At 42.8% G+C, this 18,744-nt stretch overlaps 1 protein-coding gene across 11 annotated transcripts in view; it reads left to right on the plus strand.

Moving 5' to 3' along the window:
• Positions 1 to 18,744, plus strand: part of smg (sterile alpha motif domain containing protein 4 smaug) — a 588,244-nt gene that overhangs the window by 562,752 nt on the left and 6,748 nt on the right. For 9 of the 11 annotated variants that reach the window (XM_076210541.1, XM_076210531.1, XM_076210530.1 and 6 more), the window contains 6 exons: positions 5,224 to 5,670; positions 13,471 to 13,628; positions 14,084 to 14,216; positions 15,033 to 15,229; positions 15,844 to 16,222; positions 16,517 to 16,712. In XM_076210541.1, the coding sequence (XP_076066656.1) occupies positions 5,224 to 5,670; positions 13,471 to 13,628; positions 14,084 to 14,216; positions 15,033 to 15,229; positions 15,844 to 16,222; positions 16,517 to 16,712 (1,510 nt within the window). The remainder of the gene's footprint in view (positions 1 to 5,223; positions 5,671 to 13,470; positions 13,629 to 14,083; positions 14,217 to 15,032; positions 15,230 to 15,843; positions 16,223 to 16,516; positions 16,713 to 18,744) is intronic. The other 2 variants (XM_076210532.1, XM_076210538.1) reach the window with 2 other exon arrangements.

Here is an 18,744-nt window from a genome sequence, read left to right on the forward strand (position 1 = left end):
ATTTTTTTTATTTATTTATTTTATTTTATTTTTTTTTTGTCTTTCACATTATTGCGAGAGAAATGCAAATGGGCGTCATTTGGTTGTGGGCGGGGATGGATACCTTATTTTGTGTTACCGTGAGCAGACACGCACACACACACGTGTGTACGTGTAAGTATGTGTACGTGTGGGTGGGTGGGTGGAAGTAGGTACGTGTTTGGGTCTTGTCTTGTGTTTTTATTTATTTGTTTTATTTTTCTGTTACGCGATTTGGATTTGATTACATTTGGCATTTCGTGTGCGAATGACAAAAATTTTTGTATTGTCTCATTTTCATTGGTTACGTTTTTATTTTTATTATTATTATTATTATTGTTACAATTATTTAACTATCATTATTATTATTATTATTATTATTATTATTATTTTTCTTTTGTATGTTTACATTTATCTGTACATACACTTCTGTTCATGCTTCAGTGGGCCTTCTTAGTGAATTGCGAGAAAAGTTCAAATGTTAACATTAATCGCATTTTAGTGCTAAGAGGAAGAAAGCAACAACTTTATATAATTTGTGATGCTTTGTACAGTCAAAGAAAAAAGTTTCATCTTTTCAGTTTTTGAACACATGAATATAACATGAATTTAAAATTATACAAAATAATTCACACAAAAAAATCCCTTTCGGGCAACGACTGAGAGAAAAAAAAATATATATAAATAATGCGGTGAAACCAAGGTTAGGTTTTAATTTTGTTCTTAAAGTGGCTTTTCGCGTTCTTTCGTATAGATTCTCTTTATCGGAGAGTTAATTTTATTCCAATTTAGAGAACGAGAGGCTCTCAAGTGTGTAAAATTGCGGATAACAATCACTTTTTTATTTTTGGTTTATTATCGGAAAAATAATCTCCCTTTCGAATATTGGAAAGTTCCGAATTATGGAGATTCCTCCCAACAGAGAGAGAACTGTGAGCCCTTCACACGGTACGTAAGGGCGAAGGTTCATAGGATTTTGTGATATATAACGAACCTAACAGCAGAGAGAACCCAAATTCACTGTACCTGTGTTTGTGCATGCTTGTGTGTATGTCTCTGTGTGTGTATTTGTGTGTGCATGCGTGTGTGTATGTCTGTGTGTGTGTATTTGTGTGTGCGTGTTTGTATGTATGTATGTGTGTGCGCGTGTTTGCGCGCGCGCGCGTGTGTGTGTGTGTGTGCGCGCACGTCAGTGCGTGCCTGTGTACTAAGATGTGAAACGCTTATATAGATGTATGTGTGTGTGTGTATATATATATATATATATATATATATATATATATATATATATATATATATATATATATATATAATAAACAAATATAAATATATATATATATATATATATGTATATATAATACAAGTGAACACCACCATAGAGGATTACATGTGATTTGTTGCGCGGAAGTAGGCACCCGCTTGGGTGTGAGAGTGCACATCCCACATTGGGGAGGCGGGTGGATGTGGGGAGAAGGAGGCCTTGTCGCCATGCCGCCCGCTCGCAACGCCCACACGACCGCCGCCCACACGTGCATGATAACCAGTAACCGGTTAACAAATATGGGCTTACTTCGGGCGGGTGGGGGTGGGGGAGTTGAGGTGTTGGGGGGGGGAGTTGAGGGGGGGGTGCTTGTGTGTCTCGAGCCACTGTGAATGTGGGCGTGATTTGAAATATATTGTATATGTATACTGTATATATGTGTGTGTGTGTATCTGTATATATAGGATATGTAAAAAAATATATATATATACTGTATATATATATATATATGTGTGTGTGTGTGTGTGTGTGTGTGTGTGTGTGAAGTTCGTGTGTGCCCGTATAAAAACCCATGCGCTTGTGTGTGTATATGTAGTATTTGTCTATAAACATGCGGGTTCCCACGCATATAGACACTAGATACGGGCATGGCTTTATCGTAGCCCTCTCGCTGCCAAGAGGGGCTCTCCTCAGCTGAATGAAGTCTTCTGTCAGTTTCTAGAATGGATAAATTCACTAAACTGAGGGCTCTAACCGCCTGAACAAAACCTTATTTTCTAGATAAACTAGTTACTAACGTTCAGTGGGACCTAGAAGTGGTAGAGCGTTCTTGCCCCCAAGGATTCCAGGAATTGGAATCCATTTGTGTGGAATGTGAACAACCTAATAGTTTCATTTATCAGCTGGCGAGGCGTTTCCTATCCTGCCAATCCCAGGAGGGTTATGGAACCTGTCTTCTCAAGAGAGTAGTTGTGAGCCTCCTATTGGTCAGATGTGCTGCATATGGCGCGTATGTAATATTATATATATATATATATATATATATATATATATATATATATATATATATATATATATATATATGTATATATGTATGTATGTATATGGCTCTCCTGAATAAAAGACTCGATTAGATTTAGACTACATACTGCATCGTGCGAGTTGATGTCGGGAGATTGTTAGGACAAATTCCACAAAATTTCTTTTTGGACGTCCTACATAGTACAGTGGTAGCGTCATTGCCAATCGCACAGCCAATCGCACAGCCAATCGCACAGCCAGTGGTTCAAGTCCCAGTGTCAGAGCTAGTTTATATATATATATATATACACACACATAATGAAGCATAGATTATTAGCAGAACCCACGGAAGAACTGAGGGGAAAAACAAAAGTATCAAATATCGTCGAAGAAAAAAAGAAAATGTAACTTGAGACGCGTAGATACACTAGCAAGTAACCACACTTCTGTATGGAAGCAAGTTGTGGACACCGATGGGATAGAAGCGGTGAGATGGAGTGTCTGTGGTCTATGTTTAGTATGAAGAAAGTGGATAAGGTTTCAAGCAAGAAAACAATGGAGAAATCCTGAGAGACGGGTTACGTATAGGAGGGAGATGAATTGGATCCTGTCGAGGTGGTATGGGCACGCTTCGAGAATGGCAAAGGACAGAGAGTCTGTGAGTCATGTGTAGGAGGAGGAAGGAGACACTAAAGAAGAGAATGAGAGAATTGAGAGACTAAAGAGAAAGGAGAGATAAGAAGGAGAGTGCATAGGTTGTGGTGCATGACAAAGGAGAGTGGAGAAGTAGAGACGTGATGGAGTGGCGGGAGGAAGAGGCCACCAGGGGAGAGTAACAGAGACAGAGACAGAGACAGAGAGAGAGAGAGAGAGAGAGAGAGAGAGAGAGAGAGAGAGAGAGAGAGAGAGAGAGACAGAGACAGAGAGAGAGAGAGAGAGAGAGAGAGGGAGAGGGAGAGGGAGAGAGAGAGAAGAAGAAGGAGGAGGAGAGATAGGATGGGGAAGAGGAACAAAGAAAGAAAGGAAAAAGGAGGAAAGAAAGGGGAAATAGACTAGCAAAAAAGTAACGATGGAGATATTAAAGATGGAGGCACTGTAGTTGTATCTCGTCGACGACATTTCACCAGCGTCTCTAACCTTAAAAACAATATCGCGCTGTAGAGGTATTTGAAGTGGAAGAGGAGGAAGAGGAGGAGGAAGATTAAGGGATATTTATTTTAGTTTGACTTTATCCTGTTTAACACTCGTGGTGCCATGACAACAGTCAGAATAAATGTACGAGACAGAGATAGGAATATCAGGCTTTTAGATACGGTTGACCCTTGTACTGAGCAAGGGTGTTTCCTTGGTTGGATGAAATCGCCTGACGACAGCTATAAGTAATACAGTGGAAAAGGTTAAGGAGGGTCAGGAAGCTGGTATCCTAGCCTCCTCTTTTTTTTGTGTTTTTTTTGGGGGGGGGGGTATTTATTTGAGATCGATAGATCGACGGCCCCACTCAAGAGTAAGGTTCTCTTTAGACCTCCTTTGTGTGTGTGTGTGTGTGTGTGTGTGTGTGTGTGTGTGTGTGTGTGTGTGTGTGTGTGTGCGCGCGCGTGTGTGTGCGCTTTGTAAACCATATTTTTGTTCAAGGATTGTGACATCATTCTAATCTGTTCGCGTGAAAATATATAACGGAAGAGGAACAAAATTAATTGGACTTGTTGCAGTCTTGAACATTATGTAGCTCAGGAGATCGTGGCATTCGAATCAGTGACAAACACACACACACACACACACACACACACACACACACACACACACACACACACACACACACACACACACACACACACACACACACACACACACACACACACACACACACACACACACACACACACACACACACACTTTACTTCTTCCTTGACAGAGCTCCATAAGTGGACATTGACATGTATATACCGACTTACGTTGAAAATTGTTACTCTTTTTTTCATTTTTAACCTTCGACATCCACATTATTTTTTTTACATAGTTAACCTTCAACATGTACATATCATTTCCTCTTTTTCTTTTCATAGCCAACCTTCGACATCCACATATATCCTCTAAAACATCGTCAACCTTCATGACGCCCACACGTCTTTCCGCGTTTTTTTTCCATAGGCAACCTTTCGACACCCACATATCTTTCCTCCCCTTTTTTTTATCCATAGCCAACCTTCGACATGCACAAATATCCTTTTTTTTTTCGTCGTCAACCTTTCTGACGCCCACATGTCTTTCCTCGTTTTTTTTCCATAGGCAACCTTTCGACACCCACATATCTTTCCTCCTTTTTTTATTCATAGCCAACCTTCGACATACAAAAGTACAGCGACCAGCCACCAGAAGCCCTGTTGCCCGACCGAATTTAATGTTTTATTTTTTCTTTCAACCCACAGCTGTATTCAGATGCATAATAAAACTTCTATAGTTAGGTTAACTAGGCTAAATTCCAGTTAACTAGACTACATATACAACTCGGAAGAGATGTTATAGTGATATATTTTCATCAATAAAAAGTAATGATGTATATAAAAAGATGAATTATTTAGTAACATTAAATTCGAGATGCGACAGTATAATCGGTGGCAAATGTACACACATATACACACATGTACACTTATGTACACATACAGTTTGTTTCACTTATAGGTACCACAGTGGCTCTCTGTCTGTCTTTTGTGAACCTGCAGTAAGCATTTTATCTAACGTCGTACATTTACCATATTCATAAGTTTGCGAGATCGTAAGATAATGACTCCCATAAATATACAAAAAAAAAAAAAATCTCCTTGCAAGAAGACATGTGCCACTGTAGTACTTAGAAGTGGAGGCAACTGTACATTTCGGCACATCTATGCAAACTCTTGTTGAGGCTCCCACTTCACGCCCATCAGGACGCCACGCCCACGGCGCCTCCCACACGCCCACTGACGCCTCCCACACGCCCACTGACGCCATCTGCTGCCTTCCAGGAGAGGGCGGATGGGCCAAGGAGGTGGCCGCCCACAATTGCATCAATGCCGCCCATCAGACGCCGCCCATCCCCCACGCCACTAAGACGATTGTGACAGCAACTGACAGGACGGTGGGCGGTGTGGTGGGCGAGAGTGGAGACGGAGGTGGAGGAGTAGGAGGAGGAGGAGGTGGGGGCAGTGGTGTGAGTAACAATTCCAGCCCAGTGATCAACCTTATCAACAATAACAAGTGCAACAACAAAAACAGCAACAACAACAATAATAATAACAACAGCGTCATCATCAACAACAACAATAGTAATAGCCATACTAGCAGCAGCAGCAACAGCAGCAGCAGCAGCAAATTGTTGACGCCTAGCACAAGTGGTGAGTAAAATGAGGTGTAAATTGAGGGGTTGAGGGGTTGAAATTGAGGGGTTATCCTCAGAACTGTAAACTTCCTTTTAACCCCGTCAACATGCCATATATATTTTGTTATACTGAGCCTTAAATTACTTTGTTTTATTATTATTTTTTTTATTCGTTATATTTTGAGGGGCCTCAACCCAGAGTCTGTTCCCTTCCCCCCCTTCCCCCTTCCCGGGCCGTCAAGATATTGAAGACGTCAGGCGATAGATTAAATAAAATCCTTAAAGTATGTCATCCACAAGGAGCTAAGATGGGAAGGGTGGAAGGGAGTGAAATGGGTGGGAATAGGTACGTGCCTCTGATTAGGCTACCTCGCTTATAAGGAGGAAAAAAGCTCTTGGTATACATATAGTGATAAAAAAAGAATACATTTTGGGGATTTTTTCCCATTTAAAGATCCGATTCAGCTCTTATAGAAATAACTCTTCGCCCTTCACTGCCCGTGGCTTCCTCTGAGCCGAATAAGATCGTTTGTCTTCAGCCAGAACAAAGTAATACAAGGGGATTAAATCGGGCCTTTGAGGAATAGGGTTAACCCCGTTCGTACAAAGCTAATTTAGAGGGAAGACGAGCGGAGGATTATACATGAACAAGTAAAGATAAATAAAATAACGACAAACAACGAAGAATAGTGAATAACAACAGTAAATAACGGACACGTGTGTGTGTGTGTGTGTGTGTTCACCGTGGTCTTTGATCACGTGTTGGTCTCGTGATCGACAGCTATTACTCCTTGATGAGAGCTCTAAGCATATATATTGCCCGATCTACGGGTAATGCTGCGCGCGCGCGATTCACCATGGTCATGTATCACGTGTTGGACTCGTGATCGACAGCTATTTCCCTCCCGTAAGAGAGCTCAGATCTCATATATGACCGATCTATGGGTAATGCTGTGACTTTACACGCACACACACACCCAACTTCCCTCCCACGAGAGTTGGAGTAACGACACGCAGCGCAGCGATACTGAAATTATTTTAGCCCTCGACGGGATTCGAACCCGTACCGCAGTAGTGGCAGGCAGGAACTCTACCACTGCGTCACGAGTGTGTGTGTGTGTGTGTGTGTGTATGTGCGTGCTTGCGTGCGTAAATATGCATATAAATCCAATTAGCATATGTAGCTACAACAGTCTGCTTGTATATTTAGTGGTGTCCTTGCATGTTGTGATTAAATCACATATTGTGGGACTTTGTAGAATTTGCATAACACGGGACTGCCTCTCCCCTTTGACCTTATTCCTGCGTGTGCTGTGGCTGTCGCCAGGCGATTTAATTCACCCAAGGGGGGGATTCCCCTCCTCCCAGAGAAAGAGCTAGATTTTTTGTTAATAATTATAATGATAATGATGATAATTATAATAATGATATATATATATATATATATATATATATATATATATATGCAATAAAAACACAGGGAACGTGTGTTTTATAAATGCAGGGTATCCACTTTAGAAAATAAACATTTTTACACTGAAGATGTAATATACGAAAGCGCTCTGCTCCGTTTGTTTATTTTCTAAAGTGGTTACCTTTCATATATATAGTTAACCCTCCCACTGTGTTTTATACAAATTGCGTTCGTTTGTTCTACCTGGCTATTTTAATCAGCTATTTTAATCAGCTGACTGCTGAGTAAGCACACCTTGATGTGGGTGCTCACTGCTAAGGGCAGAGGCACCTTGTGTTGAGCGATTTGCTGACTCATAATCCACGCGAGAAGGTGCAGTGGTGCATGTACAACCTCCTCTAGGTACAGGTTGCTTGCTCCAAGAGATGACATGAACGACCGTTTTTACTTTTGGTGCAACCTGCTCCTCACCGCAACCTGTACCGCAACCTCATCGGCCCCCTTGGCCAGAGTGCGTCGCTCTTGCACCAGCACCACCTGTAGGCAACCTCTTGCAACCTGGTTCAGCTGGGGCGTACAGTAAACCTACGACACATTTTATTATATTATTATTATTGTTGTAATTTATTTTATTTGTTTAATTATTATTTTATTTATTTTATTTATTTATTTTTTGCAAATACGGAACAAAAATACAAGAATAGTTAGGGTGTCTAGATACAGTAACACCCGCCCATAAATGAATAAAATCGCCAGACGCCATACAATCTAGACAAACCCTTTGCTCTCATCACGTCGCACGTATAAAACATAATATTCTCCAGACGCTAACCAGAATAAACTATTTGAAGTCCGTCACGTCGTCCGCCAACTGCGAGACGAAGACTTGACCCGCCCCCTTGTCCCGCATGACCCCAACTCGTCTCCAGTCCCTCCGCGGGCGTGCGGGCGTGAAGGAGCGGGCGGTGTGGGTGACTGTGAGTATTGGCGTAGAGGCTGCGGGTGTGAGGGTGGGTGTGATGGTGCTGGCGGGGATGTGGACATAAGGGCGTGGAGCGTGTGGGCGTGGGGCGTATGGGCGTAGGCGTGAGCCGAGTTGCGTCTCTCGTCTTCCCTGTTTTCGCAGGGCCGCCCACGTACAGTCTAGTTTTCCATAATTAATTTTTGCCTCCGTGTGTATGTATGTACGTATATACTGTATGTATGTGTGTGTATGCTTCCAAGGCGGATTGAGCTTCGCGCTCGCCTTGTAAAGACATGAACCTGAGTTCCATTCCCAACGCTACCAGTGACTGCCTTTTGGCGTAGCACGCCGAGCACGTAGGCTTAAACTTCCTCGTCATATGATTGGTTAAACTAGTTTAAAGAGTCAAAGTAGATTAACCCCAACGCTATAGTGATGCTCCCCCAAAGCTGAATAGACTCGCCTGTCATCTCTCACAACAAAATAATGATAATGATGATAATGTGCGTTGGATTAAGTGGATCACATGTGGACTTCTTCTGCCTTCCTCTCTGGACCAGTTGGGTCACTATTGTAGTGGAGCAGCCAAGTCCTTCTCCTTCTCCTCTTCCCGCTGCTCTAGCCTCGGAGGCATCCTCCTCCTACTCCACACTCCACCGCTCCCACACACACGATTCTCATCCACTTCTTCCACCAACCACCGCATCCACCTAGCCATCATCCTTCCAGCCATACTGTATCCAACATTACCATATACTGTACACGCACACACACAATAATCTTGTCACTTGCAAACCACCTTCTCAACCGTCTCCACCTTCATCCACCACCTCCACCTCTCCCCCACCTCCACCACCACACCCACATCCCGTCTCTCTCTCTCTCTCTCTCTGTCTCGGCCCCTATCCCGTCCCGGTCTTCCCATGGGATCTTTCTCCAAGATGGATTTATATCAGAAGGACCTCTTCAACATAAAGGAACCACTACGCTACTCTTGAGACTTTTTATTTCTTTCTTTATTAAATCGTGATTTATCTATTTATATTTAATTTTGATTGTGCGGTGTATTTTTATCTATGTATAATTTGTTTGTTTGACATTCATTTTTTTTTTATCTGTTTATGTATTTTTATTTTTGCTTGTTGTTTTGTTTTGTTTGAATTTATTTGTTTGGTATTGAGTAATTTCTCTATGTTTATGAATAGTTCTATTCGTTACTCAAATTTTCATGCTTTTATTTGGTTATGTATAATTATATTTGTTATTATTATTATTTTGTTTTATCATAAATGTATATCCAGGTTTTGTTTATTTAATAGTTTATTTTTACTTTTCAGATTTTTAATTAATTAATTACTAATCTACTCATTTGCTTACATTTAGACGTTACTGTAGCGTTAAGACCTCTGTACTATTTCTAATATCCAATGATTTAATATTCATACGGGTAATTAGTAATGTCTGATTAGTAATTTCCAAATAAATTATAACAGTTAACCAGTGATTCACACTTCCGGTCTTATCTCGTCAGTAGCAGTATTCCTAAGATTTGTGTTATTTTGATACCGATTTCACCAGCGATTCTACCTTCGACTGTTGTCTTTACACACAAAAAGAGAGTAGGCAACCGGTGACTGATCTCACCTCCCTTCCTCTCCTCTTACTAGTACTACTAGACATTGACATAAACAGACCCACCCCCAGACAACTCTGTGGAAGGGTCTGAGGATCGTTGGTGGTTACCTTGGGGCAGCGAGTTCCCTCACATTGAAACTCAAGATAATAGTTATTATTGTTACCATCATCATCGATCACATCCGTATAAACTCCATTCATATGAAACCATCACCCATCACCGTGCCACCTTCTCCACCTCCTTGGGCACTCCTCATAAGTGCCAAGCGTCCTTGGCACCACACTTTCGTGTGGCACACGGTGGGAGGACCCTCCCCCCCCAAATCCTACCTCCATTCTCATTCTTTAACTCAGCCCCCATTCCCCAATCCCCATCCACACTCCTGTTCCCCACTCCCATGCCTATCCCCCCCCCCCCCGCTCCTTCTACCTCAGACACCAACTCCCCTCACTCACACTGTCGCCCTGCAGAAAGGTTTCGCTCGTAAATTTACTGTAGGAGAGACATCTGTCGACAACGCAGTCGTCGTCGTCGTCGTCGTCATTGTCCTCTTGTTCGTTGTCCTCCTCAGGTCGCCTTGTCCCTCTCACATTTACTCCTTGTCCTCCACGTCCTCCTCATCTTTCTCTTCCTGTTCCTTTTTCATCTCTTTCTTATCTTTCTCCTTCTGTTTCTCCTCTTCCTCCTCCTCGAATTCAGAAATAGGTGCAGTGCCTTTTGTTTAATATACATATCATAACACATTATCCTCAACCCTAGTCTGCTCGATCTGTACGCTTGTTGGGAGAAGGGGATATCATGGACAACTGACTTGTGACATGGTTATGGAGCCACGCTCTTCATGTCAAGTCGCCACTAGAAGTTGGACTTCGCGTTCTGAATTTGATTGTGCAACTGTATCTGTCACTTCAGAACAGCTGACATTCTCATCTGTAGATAAATGGAGAGATAATTCTGTTGACCACACCAAAATAATAGATACTATACATATCCACATTACAAAATTATGGCACATTATGAATTGTACATCAAATGGATGAGTTTCCAAATCTGTGCAATATATATGATATAAATTTGTTTAACATTCAAATATGTACGTTAGGAGTCTCACAGTAAAGTTAGTCTTTGTATTGTGCTTGTGCCTTTGCCCTCTCTTGTAAGCGGATGGATGAAGCAAATCAACCCTCGACTTCCCGTGAGGAAAATACAAAACGGGGGATCCCCAGTCCCTCCTTCCGGCCCAGTCAGTCGCCTTATATAGGAATTCAGTAGCGCTATCCTTATTCCACACCAGAAAGAAAAAATAGAGTCCTTTCACAAATTGATAAAAGTCCCCATCACTATAGCGGTATCTATACGTTATTTTTTCTCACACAAGCTCATAAGTGGAGACTATTTTTTAATTCAATGTTGAGATTTCGGCCTTAGTGGCTCACTATTGGACCGGTGTATTCCGGAGAGCACACCGCCGTGGCTTGGTACGGCTAAGCAAGGTTATGTGTTGTGAGTACAGGTATGTCTAATTAAGGTTGTGACGGCATGGTCGTGGTTGTGAACGTAGCCCAAGGCTTTTGTGGAGTCCGACGTGCCTCTTACTGATTACGGTGGCCGGGGGGCGGGGGGGGGGGAGCCCCCAGAATGTGACATTGTTGAAGGAACATTAATGCGAAATTTGTTTTTCCCCCCATTTTTTTCTTTCTACTTCTTGTCCTTCTTCCTTTCGTTGTTTTTGTTATATTTTTTACTTTTCGTTCTGCTTCGTCTTCTCTTTCTTTTCTTCTCAGTCTTTCGATCTTCTTCCTTGTCCTTCTGTCCAGTCTTCTGTTTAGGGGAGGGAGAAAGGGAAGGAAGGATGAAGAGGAAGAAAAATTGGAAAATAAAGGATATTAACAAGAGGAAGGAAAAGGAAAAAGACGGAACAATAGGAGGGGGGGGTAATAGGAGTAAGAAGGAGACAGAGGAGGAGGAGGAGGAGGAGGAGGAGAGAAAGAAGAGGAAGAAAGTGAAACGAGTCGTTGGATTGAACTTGGCGGTCGGTCGGTCGGTCCTACGGAGACCGAGAGTGAAGGGAGCCGGTTGACACGCACACACACACACACACAAACACACACACACACACACACACACACGCACACAGACATAAACACGCGCACACACTCTCTCTCTCTCTCTCTTCTTCCCTTTCCCCTCTCTCTCTCTCTCTCTTCCTCCTTTTCCCCACCTCTCTCTCTCTCTCTTCCTCCTTTTCCCCACCTCTCTCTCTCTCTTCCTCCCTTCCCCCTCTTTCTCTCTTCCTCCCTTCCCCCTCTTTCTCTCTTCCTCCCTTTCCACCCCTCTCTCTTCCCTTTCCCCCCCTCTCTCTTCCCTTTCCCCCCTCTCTCTCTTCTTCCCTTTCCCCCCTCTCTCTCTTCTTCCCTTTCACCCCTCTCTCTTCCCTTTCCCCCCTCTCTCTTCCCTTTCCCCCCTCTCTCTCTTCTTCCCTTCCCCCCTCTCTCTCTCTCTCTTCTTCCCTTCCCCCCTCTCTCTCTCTCTCTTCTTCCCTTTCACCCCTCTCTCTCTCTTCCTCCCTTCCCCCCCCCTCTCTCTCTCTCTCACGCAGACCGGATCCCTGATCAAACTGGTTTCCGCCGTTCTCCGTCGAATGTCCTTACGGAGGAGGAGGAGGAGGAGGAGGAGGAGAGTATTAGGAGAGGGAGGAGGAATTGGGGAGGATTAGGAGAACGGGGAGGACGGGTCGTAGGAGTAGGAGGAAGAGGAGGAGGAGGAGGAGTAGGAGGTGGAGGTAGGTAGGACTAGGAAGAGAGGGAAGAGGAGGAGGAGGACGGAGGATAGGAAGTAAAGGAATATATGTAGGAGGAGGGGAAAGAGGAAAAAGAAGGGGGCATGAGGAGGGGGAAGGGGAAGACAGAGAGTAGGAGGAAAGGAATAAGAGTAGGAGGGGGAGGAAGAAGGGAGGACAAGGAGGAGGAAGAAGAAGGGGCCAGGGAGTAAGAGGAAAGAAATAAGAGAAGGAGGGAGGAGGAGGAGGAAGAGGGGAGGACAAGGAGGGAGAAGGGAAGGGCAGAAAGGAGGGGGAAGGGGAATAGGAGGAGGGGGAAGAGGAAGAAGGGAGAACAGGGAGGACAGAGAATAGGAGGAAAATTAATAGGAGTAGGAGGAGGGGGGAGGACGGAGAAGGAAGAAAGGGAGGACAGAGGAGAAAGAGGAAGGGCAAGAGAGGGAGGAGGAGATGTTGACGACCTGAATTAATCCAGTTGGCTCGGTCGGCAGCCTCGTGAGATCAGTCACGTCATCTGACCTGAGCTGACCTGACGTCTCGTCAAGAAGGTCAAGTGCCAGTGCCACATGCACGAAGGCCCCGCACGCTTCCTCACTGTGGAGGGATGGCACCCCCCTCCCCCTCTTTTGCTGAATAAAATCCACTGCAGTAACCAGCATCAAGAGATGCAAAGCCACAGCAAGAAGGTTAACCTATTGGGTTTAAGCTCTTTTGCGGTGGATGGGGGGTTACCTCGTATGAATGAAATCACATGGCGGCACCTAGAATAAATATTTAAAGTTAATAAGTAGCAGTGAAGGGATTTCCTTATTTTCATTATATTTATATATATATAATATGTATATATATATGTATATATATGTGTATATACCTTTAGTATGAAATATGTATGTACCTTTAGTATTTTTTTAGACTTTGTGAATATATTACATTGATGTTGACCTTTTTTTTTATCATACCATACTATTTATGAATTAATGTTTTATTATCCCATATTAATTGTTATTTCTTTTCTTCCCCCAGGTGGCTATGGGAGTAACTACGTCGGTTGTATCGGCAGTGGAGGAGGAGGAGGTATCCGTGGAGTGGGAGGAGGAGGTGGAGGAGGAGTATCTGGTGGAGGAAGAACGAGAAGTAGTTCGCTCACCCCTCCATGTGGGCAGTCCCTCGATTCGTCACAGGTGAGTCCTTTGTAAAAGGTTTTGAGGTAACTACGCCACGGGGCGCTTAGTAGCTCCGGCCGAAACTGTCGCCACACATATGAATTGAAGAACAGTTTAGATACTGCGAGATACAGAAACGGGACACCACGAGCGTAGCTCCCCTTCCCGTAAGATACAACTAGGTAAACACACACACACACACACGCTTTCAAGTGTAAGGGATAGCATCTTGGTTTCTCACCCAGGAGTTCCGAGATCGTGTCCTGTTTACGGAGCAAAAATTTCACTAACACCCCAAGCAGTTACTATCCCGCTTGAGCAAAGGGACGGGTTATGTGCATGTAAATTCAGTATCCATCAACTGGATCATACACACTGAGAGCTCTCATCCAAAAATGGTAAAAACAGTCGATCACGAGTCTATCACGTGATCCAAGACCTTGGTGATCTACAGTGCACGTCACCTATTTCAGGAGGAGGCGAAAGCGCGGAGCGGGAGCGTGTCTTCGGAAGCTCCTCTGTCCCCACAGTCGTTGGCGTCTTCGAGATCCTCAGGCTCGGACTCACACCTGGAGGATCAGCCTCCCCCCAAGCCCGGCATGCGAGGTACACTGTTCACCAAATTTCATTTCCGATTGTTTTTTGAGTTATAATAGTAATAAATTATGTCAACAGGGATCTGTTTCGGTTCATAACACTGAGGCCATATACAGAATGGAGTTATGTTTGTAGGGTCCTTTCTTGCATTTTTTCAGTTTCCTAAGTAGTTTTAAATTCATGGTTCCAGGGGTAAACCTGTATGGGAAACTGTATTTTTCCTCATTCTTCAGATATGTGATCACTTTTCAATTTGTTCCCATGACCCCATGATGCCCTCCCCATCCCAAAGCAAGAGATCATGTGTGTCAGTGTTGTTCATGTCCTTCAGTGAGGACCTGTGTAGTGTTTGGGTGGGGTGGGACGGGAGTAATTTCTAGTGTTGGTTTGTCATGTATGCCTGTTTTTAATACCTAAAAGAGTTTAGTCCCTGCAGTCAATATTTTAAGGAGTTAGTGATGCCTCTATGGACCAGAACCACAGCATTTTAATATGGTTGGAGACTAATCTTCATCCAAAAAAGATTGCTAATCACTTAACTTCTACTTATTCTCTTCTTTACAATATTCTTGAAATCTTTCCTATCAGCATAATATTGTCCCCAAGGATAGAAGTGTTGGTTACCAATGATGAATTACAAATATGAACTTGTATACTAGTACAAACATTAATTTTATGGAGTTGTAGTGAAAGGTAGTTTAATTGCTTGGGTGAGTGTCTGTTTTAGAAAATATGTACCAAGTCATTTATGTTCCATAGAAAAAGAAGATGAGAAACAGAAAGACAAAGACCCTAAATTTTACTCATTTTCCAATCTTTCCTCAGATGTGGGCATCTGGCTCAAATCCCTCCGTCTGCACAAGTACTCACAACTCCTATCACAACTCTCATATGAAGAACTCTTGTCTCTCGATGAGAAGACCTTGGAGGCGCAGGGTGTCACCAAGGGTGCTCGGCACAAGATCGTCCTTTCCATCAGGAAACTCAGTGAACGTCCCAATCAGCTGGCGCAAATTGAGAAGGTATGAGTGATGGATTGAATGAACTGTAGCCATTTTAGGTTAGACTTGATTTTAAGTGTGTATGAGCTTTGTCAGTTGTTGATATAGTTCTCTCACAGCAATAATTTGAAGCTGCTTTTGCAGATTTTAATGTCCGCAAATTTTCCTCTTTAGAGTATTTAGTGGCTTTCAGAACGAATATCTGTGGAGTTTCAGTGTCAGTGATTTCTTTATGAATTTTATTTTGATTGGGTTTTCATGCCCTAATATGTCATTTGCATTCTGAATCTATGTTTCAAAAGGTTTTCAGCATCCATGTAATTTAACTCCTTCAACATAGTGGCATAGTTTATGTTTTGTTTTGATTAATGCCAGCCAAATATGTGTGGATTTGGCATTTCATTAAATGAGAACATAATATTAGCCAGTAAAAGATATGTAAATAAGAACATTGATTTTTTTATATGGTTTAATGTCATAAACTCTCCCCTATTGGGAGGCTAGATGAAATTAAATTGAATATGCCTATAATTTGAACTGTTGAAATAGAATTATGTTGACTTCTCTCAATTTGGTGTTTATGTTCTTTTATGATCTCATTGTCACCTCCAACTGTAATGGTTTCTCTTTGGCAGGACATGATGGAGAGTGGGAATGTGAGCTCGGCCTTAAACGAACTCAAATCTCTCATAATCACGCCCTTCCCGCCCTATAATGGCTCTGCCACAAACAACTCTGCTTCCAGTCCTTGCTCTTCTTCCACCTCCAATTCTTCCATGGCCTCCTCATCGGTGCCATTGGGTACCTCCAACACCACCTCCTCTCCCACTTCGGCCTCTTCCTCTACCTCCACGTCGTCGTCGTCCTCATCCTCCTCCTCCACAACCTCGACGCTGTGCAGGGGTGATGCTGACAGTGGTGAGGATGAGGGCAAGAATAGCCTGGATACTGATGTTCCTCAGCAGATTCCCGAAGGCGATCTGCCGTCGCAATTTACACGAGTCATGGGCAAAGGTAGGTTACACCTTCCTATGGTACTTTTGACATGACATGATCACTTTATTCAAAAGCATGAGGGAAAATAAATCATAGATTGCTATGGGTAACTACAGTACATCCATTAAGTAGATGTCAAGCATAGAAGTCTTTAATGGAAACTTTGAGAAGAAACTAAAGAAAAATAAAGAAGGAAAAAAGAAAAGAAAAAAGTAAAGTAAGGGTGTCTGAAAGGAGTGATTGATGTTGTTACAATTTTATTCAACATTCTCCTGAATACTTTGTTTCATGTAAATGCCTTTTTCTTTTTAGTGTGTACACAGTTGCTGGTATGTGCACGACCAGAAGACGAAAGTGTAGGGGCTTTCTTGGGCCTTGTGGACAAATGTGGTGCCCATGAAGCCTTCACTCATGCCCATGCAAGAAGACTACTTTCATGGAAGCAGCAAGTTCTGCGTGTATGGCACCCGCTACCCCCCAGGAACAAGGAGGCTCGTCACAACCGAAGGTATGATCTTGTCATAGCCTGCCAAGATAGAAAAGTGTATATTATGTGTAATGAGTTCAGGATGTAGAGGATTGCATGTTGTTGTTGTAATTGGTTGTGTATAACATTGGAACACTGCATAAAGGTTTAGACCTTTACAGGTATGCTTCCCTAGACATAACTCGCATTTGCATCATTTGCACAGTATTGTAGTAAGTACACACACATTACCAAAAGGTCTTTTCCCCTTTATAAGAGGGGTGGGCCAACCAGAACATACAGCCATCCTACAGCTATCCCACACCTCCCCAAAACATTCAATCATTGCTCATCTCACCTCAGCACTTCATGGAAGAAGGGTCATCCCTGTGTCCCACCACACTGGTTGGTTGAAAGGCAGTGCAGCAATGCAAAGCTTTTTCACAACCAGAACTAGCTTATCCCCCACCACTTCATGGTGACAAACCTTCCACCCTCATACACTTGAAAAATTCATGAAGCAGCCAATAAGAACATGGGAAGTGGCATTAGTTCTTTTTATATGTTAAGTAAAAATAGACAAGAGTAAAGGAGGCATGTAAATGTCTTTCCCACGCTCGCTTCAGACAATTCCACAAAATCTCTTCACTGGGTAATGTATGAGTTTAACTGGTGGGTGCTGGTCTCATGCATGAGAGAACTGGGGTAATGAGATTGATTGATCCTGTCCCGTATTAAAAGGTCTTCTCTGTTGTCCATGTGTGCTGGTGTCTCACATTCCCTTAATAATGGGTTCAATTACCACATTTGCCTCTGATTCCTGGCAGTGACTGTTACCTACCCCAACAGTTGAAGCACATCAGGCAAAGATGATGCCTTTGGTTGTAGCTATGCACCTCCTGCTGGCATAGGCTCCTTACCTTCTTCTGTTGTCCATTCCTGTTTTGATCTGAACACATCAGTCAGTTCACCTTTCTTCTAACGAGGACAGGCTTAGTTTTTTTCCTATCTTTCTTTACATGCTCTGTCTTTTAGTCTGGGGACCATTTTGGTCACTGTTCTTTGTTTTCTCCTATTCATTTATGTTTGGGGACTACACCAGTGCATCTGTGGAAAAGCTGTGTCTTGCTGCACTGCATTTGATCCAAGTAATGTGGTGGCATGCAGAGGAACTCATTATCCTAGAGGTGCTGAGATGGGAGGGAGTGACTGAGTGGGTCTTTACATGTGGACGTGTGCTTTGACTCAGGCACCCCCCCCCCCTTTATAAGTGGGAACAAACTGTGGGTGCACATACATACATACATACATATATATATATATATATATATATATATATATATACATACATACATACATACATACATACATACATACATACATACATACATACATACATACATACATACATACATACAAAACACATTTTTGTAGATGGGTACAATCTTAGTCTTTTTCACTGGGATCCAAATTTCTGAATTGTTTGTAGTAGACATGAAAATTGTATTTAATGTAAAGATGCTAAGTTTATTAAGGATTGTATACTTTGGGTGTGGGATGGGTGAAGGATGGGTGTATGCCATGTCTAGGCCACTGCAATTACAAGAGGGAAAGGTCCTTTTGGTGTATATATGTATCATTTGCACAATCACAAGAGTCTTTATGAGAGTACTAGAGTCTGTGTTAGAATTAGAAATGGAGAGAGTAAGTGGTTTGAGGTAAAGGTGGGACTTTGCCAGGGATGTTATGTCACCTAGTCTTGCTGCATTGCTTCTGACCCAGAGCAGTGGGCAAGATGCAGGAATGACCTATCATCCAGGAGGAGCCAAGAAAAAAGGGAGGGAGGGGTGGTGAATGGAAGTGGAGTATGTGGGGATGAAATGGGTGGTAGTGGATTTATGCCTTTGACTTTGGCTACCTCCCTTGTAAGAGGGAAAAGTTCTTGGTATATGTGTGTATGTACAATAGCTTAAGGTAACTTACTTCTTTCATCCATCACTCGCAGTTTTGTATATTGTAAATAGTGTTGAAGGATTGGTTGTGTTATAAAAACATGTAAATAGGTGTTTTGTGA

Source organism: Oratosquilla oratoria, chromosome 27 (genome assembly GCF_046742065.1).
Source record: "Oratosquilla oratoria isolate Oo_2021 chromosome 27, ASM4674206v1, whole genome shotgun sequence".
Classification (NCBI taxonomy): Eukaryota; Metazoa; Arthropoda; class Malacostraca; order Stomatopoda; family Squillidae; genus Oratosquilla; species Oratosquilla oratoria.